The sequence below is a fragment of the Beauveria bassiana genome (assembly GCF_000280675.1).
Source record: "Beauveria bassiana ARSEF 2860 unplaced genomic scaffold BBA_S00045, whole genome shotgun sequence".
NCBI lineage: Eukaryota > Fungi > Ascomycota > Sordariomycetes > Hypocreales > Cordycipitaceae > Beauveria > Beauveria bassiana.
This window is the reverse complement of record NW_007930880.1, coordinates 43,186-50,266: the sequence shown is the minus strand read 5'-3', so window position 1 is coordinate 50,266 and position 7,081 is coordinate 43,186. Positions and strand designations below refer to the sequence as shown.

Sequence of the window (7,081 nt, the reverse complement as noted above, 5' to 3'; positions counted from 1 at the left end):
GGATGGCCGTGCGGTGAAAATAGATGCAAAGAAAAGAAGCCATTGCGAAAAAAAAAAGGACCTATTTGCTCTTGGCGCGTCTCTTTGCACCGTCGAGGCTCTCCACGCCCGTTGCAGCAGATTCACCCTCTCCAGTACCGGTGACATCCACCGCCTTGCTACCCTCGCCGGTCTGACTCGATCCATCGTCTCCCACATCCTGTCGCGAAGAAGCGAGTACTTCATCGACAATTCGCTTGCCCTCGTCGACCGCGCCATTCATCGCATGGCAGCCCATACAGCGCCAGACGCCCAGCTCGGCGAGGCTCCGCGTTCCCGGCGGCGCCTGGCCGTTGACGAGCCGGCACGATTGACAGAGAAGCACGATGCGGTTTTTAGGTTGCGTCTCGTCTTCGCCAAGAAGAACGTCAAAGACACGGTCGTACCAGTGTGTCTCAGCGGGGCCTGGAGTATAAGAGGCGACTTGAGGTTGTGCAGGAGGCGGGGGGTGAGAGAAGGCGTTGGGAGCGAATTCTGCCCCTGGTTCGAGGGTGCTAGACGCTGGAGAAGAGGATGTAGAAGCGCGAGGCCCAGTATTTACAGGGGCACGAGGCTGGATATTGGCGGTCGGTGGAGGAGGAAGACGTGTGCGGTTCGGGACGTCGGTGTGCGGGGCGTGGAATTGAGACTGTTTGCCGTCTTTGTTGTTACTGCTGTTGTTTTCGTTGTCGAGTCGGGCGCCATCGTTCTTCTTCTCGCCACCGTACTTTTCGATCAATTCCATGGTTGAGTCGTACTTTGTGGCATCCTTGAGTTTCTGTATTGTCTTGGCGCGCTGTACCTGCTGACTTTTCAGGCGCTTGCTCAGAGAGTCGATGTAGAATTTGAAGTAGACTCCTATGAGCTTGCGCGTGAGGATAATACTGGTGAAGCGGATATAGTTAGCTTCTCATTGGGGTGCGAGGAGGCAATGGAGAGCGCTCACAAGACAGGGCCGCCGGCCATGCCTGCCCACTCCAGGGCGCCCATGTTCCCGTACTTTACAACGACAAGCTGGATAATGGCGTAAACAAGGTATGCGAAGCCTAGGTAAAGAACTAGGAGAAGTTTGATGCGACGGGCGCTGGCGCGAGTCTTGTCAAGCGTCGTCTGGGTCGTGGTGATTTTTGAGGAAAGCGCCGAGAGGGTCTTTTCAAACGAGGCGGGAGACGTATCATCGCTCTATGAGTGGGTTAGGGCTTAAAGAATTTGGTAGCAATGGACGGCAACAGAATCGTACTCTCCATGGCCAGAAGGAGACCATCTTGGTATAGAAAGCGGGCAGCCTTGGGCGGACCCGGCGTGGTCGTTGAAGAGGAAGCTATGAAGAAGCAGAGTAGAAAGAAGGAAGCGTCAAAAAGATGAACGAATGGAAAAAAGGAGTGGCAAGCGACAAGCAAGCCTTGCGCAGTGTTGGGCCCAAATTCCGTGAGGTCGCAATGTAGGCGTGGCTTTTGTTGGAGAAGCGGAATACTAGCACGCAGTGATGAGCTGGCCAACAAGCTTGCCTGCTGTCGTTGTGATCTGGTGGGGAGGCAGACGAAATCCAACGAGTGGAGCTGGAATAGGAAGGCGGTCAAGGCGGCCGAGGTTGGCATAGATCATGTCTCTGCTTTCTTTTTCCTTGTTTTCTTTGGAAACAATATTTCTTCTTTCGACAATTATTAAATCCGCTTTTTTGGACCCGCTATCTAGATCTGCTCGAAGGCAGGGGGAGGGGGGTTTCTCATAGGGTGCTTGAGATTTTCCTATCGAGTCCATCACCTTGTAATTCATAATTCTACATTCATCTGGACCCCTATAACACAGGTATGCTGAAGTTGTCACGCCAAAAAACAGACGCCTGCCTCAACAGCGCTCCAAGTTCGCACTGGAAGAAGCACTAAAGTTGCCATTGAAGGTCACCTCGACCCCTGCGATAGGTAAGCTAGTAATTATGGAAAACTTACCAGACAACAGTGTAGAGTAAGGCAAATAGCTGTTGTTTTTACTAAGCGAATTCTCGCAATGATTAAATCATCATATAAGTATACATTTAACAGGGAATTTCGCAGTCCTGGAAAGTTCCATCACCCGACGGACCAGCATAGGACTCGGTCTTGCATCCGTCGTCGTGGAAGTCGACATGGTTGGCGCCGTAATCAAGATAGCCGTCCTTCATGTTGTCATTCGTATGAATGCTATGCAAAACTTAGTCAGTCATTTGCGCCTTGTTTCTGGTTGCATCTCAAAAACTTGCCACAAGCTATAAGGAAGCCCAGACGGGTAGCAGTGATCATTCATGACGTATCGGCACTCATCACTGAGCCGCTCCTTGTTGCCATCGGCATAAGTGAGTTCAGCAATGCAGGCCAGAGAATTGTCACCTCCGGCAATTGGGTTCTTATGTTGATGCTGGTTAGCTCAGGCGAATGCGACTTGACCCAGTTTGGGCGCTTGGTGACTTACCTGTCCACGAGCAAACCCAACACGGAACCTGCATGTGCCGTCACGCTGCTGAACAGCAGCACCCAGTGTAGTAGAGACTGCCGTAGCAGCAATTGCAATAATTTGAAACTTCATTTTGAATGGAGAGGCCTGTATGATGACTTGTAATGCTTTGTGGTTTCTTTTCGTCGATCCCGCACCGACATTTCCAAGCCGTAGATGCCTGCCAATTTATATCTACGATGCACCCATGGAATTGGGAAGAACTTGGACCTTTACACACTCTCTCAATATACAATCCTCAGTGATGTCACAACCGCGCGCGTCAAAGGCTTTTGAGTTCGTTGCAGATGCCCCTCCTCCCCACAGCCTTGCTCATTTGCCGTAGAATGCCGGAAGATCATCGTCACAAAAGCCAGGCCTGCCCAGCAAGTCATCTCAAGCAGGCCACTTTTGATTGATCGGGATCATTAGGATAACAGTACCCACAACTGCATTTAGACTTGGCACTATGGTTATACCGGGAACGACTGCCTAGGTCTGACTGCGCTTACTTGTATGCGTCATCTCACTCAACAAGCTCCACCGCCATTGTGTGCAACTGAAGATAGAACGAATATGAATGAGCACCAAATCGGGCTTAATGCGGGTTCAAATGTCTCAAAACACCGAGATCCACGCCGTACTTGCTTCGACATCCCGACTGATGCCTGCTCAATGACCTTTCCCGCCAATTGTCGACCAAATCACGGAGGCTTGGCGACAAGGCCGCCGTAAACGGACAAAGAAGAACAGTAACGAGGATCTCCAACATGACGTGCTGTAAGATTTGACCTTGGGTTCAACTATCGACGCTAGTGAGCCCATGGGGACGGCTTTTGGTATTTGCAGCTTTGCAAATGATATGAGTGACGTGAGGCGTGGCATTCACATGCAATTTCTCCTCCTTTATTTACGGTCACTCCCGACCACGCTTCAAAATGGTGACTGGGGCATTTCGGCTGGTCGGTCTTTAAAGGCATTGACCAATTGCACGGGCTCTGACGTCCAACTTCCCAGAATTTCTGCCTCCATTGCAACAGGTTAACGCGGAACGCTCTGGTCTCATTGGTGGGCCAAGAACTGGGGAGCAGTAAATCTCAAGTCCAGACGGGTTAGAGACCAAGCCGGACATTTTTTTTTTAAAAGTGGTGACGAGGCATTGCAGATGCGCTACAGGTCCTCTACATACGGTACAGAGCCAGTCAATCAACAGCTAGTTAAGCAAAAGCCAGGCACTATTAACTAGCTACTAATTTACTAGCTGCTAATTAACTATTGAAGGTGTGAATTAAGACTGGCTACTAACTAACACCTATTATGAACCTATATAACTAGGGCCAAATTCACATCAATGAAGGTATGGATCCGCATTTTTACTACGACACCTATAGCGTATTAATAAAGACCTGCAATTTAGCAGTAATTTTCTGCTACTCTTGGACCCGCTTGGACTTGGCCTCTGACCCCTCTGGACTTGAGGTATACTACCTGCTAGTACTGCATGTAGTCTAGTCGTTAACCAAGTAAAAAAGAGGTTGTAGATTGCTTCAGTAACCTCTTTAACATAGGGTTAGGAGTCGACTTGCGTATGACAAACAAAGAAGAGAAATAAAAGTGAATGACCGAGAGCTAATGTTCGAGCAAAAATCGAGATTCCTAGGAAGAAAATACCGACTGCGAAGCCATCAATGGTGGAGATCACAATGAAGTCGATTTGTTGAAGAGAGGGTTTCTCAAAGAGTCCACTTAAAGTAACGGGGTTTTTATAGCTATGAGAGATGATTAAGGATATATTGCAGTTATAACAGTTCACGTTGTTGGGGAGCAGCGTCTGTCTTCGACTACCACTGTTTTTCGCGACGAGGGCTGGTTCATGCAGTTTCAAAGTCGGAGACCGCGATCGCCAGAGAATAGGTATCTCAACATTACTCGGAATACTAATTCCACCATGGCCCAAACTGTATTCTTTTCTCTAAACTGCCATGCCCGAAACTAGTGACCTTCATCGATGGAGACGCCACAGCTAAAACATCTAAAGACTTGTCCTCGAACTCGGGGGTTGGTCGACAGGGTTCGTGACCGTAGTACTGTATCTGAGTTAAGAGGTGACTCAATCGCATAATACTGAGGGCTGTTGCTTGTTTAGGTGAAGTGAACTGTATCAGAGGAGAATGATTGAGGACTTTCCTTGTTAGATGAGGCAGCCCCAGATCTTAGTCACTGTCTGACGTTTTAAACCGAGCGGAATGAAAATGATAGCGCTAAAAAAACAACGGATTCGCCCTAACCACCCCAACAATTTATTGAATCGTGCCTATAACGGTATGATACTGACACTGCTTTAGTTATATTTACTAGGGGCTACGAGTTAAATATAGAAGGTGAGGCTACTCGCTCGGTATCATTGAACTATGGCCCCTGGCTTAGTCTAGAACTGTGTATGACAGAAGGCGACAGATTCCTACGCTCGGTTCAACAATTCCGTTTGCAGATCTAACAAGAATCGTCTCCATGCACCTCTTAATCCTGGCGACTGGAATCTGCCGCTGACTCGCAACTCATAGGGCCTTTGTTTTTCCTGTGAAGGTGTGACCGTCTCGTGTAAATCGGTGAAGGTAAGGCTGCAAAACCAGCCTTGGGGGCGGTGACTTGTCAATTTCTAGTCATTTTTGAATGACAACCTAATGCAGAGATAAGTCGGAAATGTATCGTCGCTGTTTCAAAGCCGAGGGAGGACTTGTCGCAGATTTGGTATGGAGTCGTTTCTCCACGACTCCACGACTACCCGACCCCATATTAGGGTCTCGGACGTGGAGAAGGATGCTATCGTTCCTTGTGGTAGTTTATTGTGTTGATTGTAGTCTTATTCGGCTTTGGGTTATTTGGCTCCACCTGTGGAATTCTTCGGCCTAGCGGCTTCCAGGCTCACTAAACCATTCACCTCCTCTTCAGCGTTCGAATAGTACATTGCTAGGGGCTACGAAGGGCTTGATCAGCCTATTGATATATAGATTACCGGTATTTCCAGTTCTTACATGCTCTTTTGCCGCAGGAGTTTCTTGCGCGCCAATCGCTGAAGGAATCTAATCCAACTTAATCGCCTCAACGTCTCGAGATTACAAACAAGTTAAGCCACTACACGCTAGCCAAGGAATGTGTTCTAGCGTAACGGGAAAAGTGACAGCGCTACCTACTAAGGCGTTGATTAATCAGCTCATTATAAACAGCGAAACCGGGAAAAGAATATTGCTATGTTAAGACTGAGTTAATTAGTGGAAAGGCGATACACTAGAGCCTACGGAACGTAGAAACCCGAGCCTGAAGTGAAACTCACCCGCCTATCACGTCTATGCAATACATGATGAGAACATCCAAGATGTCTTATGTTACGAAGTCATGACAGAAAAGTGTCTTCTAGAAATTCGTGAAAAGCGCCCATGACAGTCGTTTCAATCCATAGAATAGCTATCGACACGTTCTATACTAGGGCCTAATCATAGGACGAAGCCACAGTATCGAGAAGATAATTGGCTGCCTTTACAGACTTGGCTATGTTTGCGATGTTTGAGTTATGTCTCTTTTATTCTCCGGAAGAAGGCTACCTTGAAACGTTAGCGTAGTCATAAGTGTGGAACGACGGACTTTAAGACTGACTTTTCAACAAGCTTATTTACCAGACGAGAATAACATAAGAGGACAACTTAGCTACTTATACGTAAGTAAGACTCTGAAATTATAAAAATTAAAGAGATAGGTTAAACCAAGATCTTATTACGTTCTACTTAAAATATTTCAGTTATAAAATCGCAAGTTAGTAAAGTCGGCGAGAGTTAGCCGCTAAGTTTTTAGACACCAGTCGGGAGTCCCCGACGTTTTACAACACTACACACTGGACGCTGATCTACTTGCTAAGTGGAGTCATGACTTAGATTTGGAATCGATTTAAAGTATTCGGGACAGTATTCGGGACGGAGTGGCAACTAGTAATGTATATAGGGGCTGCAAAGACTGAAGCATGTGTCTGAAACACAGGTATCAACCGGAAGCATTACATCTTGACCAAGATCTTCACTGCAACCCGACTAAGTAGTTGAATTTGAAGTGGAAGAAATACTTTAAATAGCAACTATACCTCCCGAGCCAGCGCAGCAGAATATTTCATCAGCACTTACACAAAGAACAAGCGACTCCTTGCATTTTCAGCTCCGGACAGCTGCTGGTTATCTCAGTAAGCCGAAGAACTCATGCCGTTGAGTATAGATTCTCGACTAACATTCGAAAGATCCTCTCAAAACACACATAAGCCCCCATAATGAAGACATCTTTAATCATCGGAGCCCTTTATGCTGGCATAACGGCTGCCGCTCCCGCGCGCTCACTCGCAGCACGAAGCTCAGCATCTGACGAGGGCCTTGCACTCCTTCTCAATGCCATGTCCCTGAGACCACTTGAGGACAAGGCCGCAAGTGCCTCCACCGTGAAAATCCTCGCCGAGAACTTGGGAGATATCTTCAAGGGTCCGCTGAAAGAGATTCTCGAGGGTCTAGATATCGGCGGTCTGCTGGAAGCTTGCAAGCCTGCTGCTGGCGGTGAA

At 47.8% G+C, this 7,081-nt stretch overlaps 2 protein-coding genes across 2 annotated transcripts; both read right to left on the bottom strand.

The window, feature by feature from the left end:
- Positions 1-61: 61 nt before the first annotated feature.
- Positions 62-1,282, bottom strand: BBA_09091 (protein lunapark, putative; the record flags this gene model as incomplete). The annotated part of the gene is made up of 3 exons (XM_008604188.1): positions 62-902; positions 965-1,200; positions 1,259-1,282. The coding sequence occupies 3 exons, from the start codon at positions 1,280-1,282 to the stop codon at positions 62-64; spliced, it is 1,101 nt and encodes a 366-aa protein (XP_008602410.1).
- Positions 1,283-2,053: 771 nt separating this feature from the next.
- BBA_09090 (uncharacterized protein) lies at positions 2,054-2,580 on the bottom strand (the record flags this gene model as incomplete). The annotated part of the gene is made up of 3 exons (XM_008604187.1): positions 2,054-2,198; positions 2,282-2,400; positions 2,467-2,580. The coding sequence occupies 3 exons, from the start codon at positions 2,578-2,580 to the stop codon at positions 2,054-2,056; spliced, it is 378 nt and encodes a 125-aa protein (XP_008602409.1).
- Between the last annotated feature and the right edge of the window lie 4,501 nt (positions 2,581-7,081).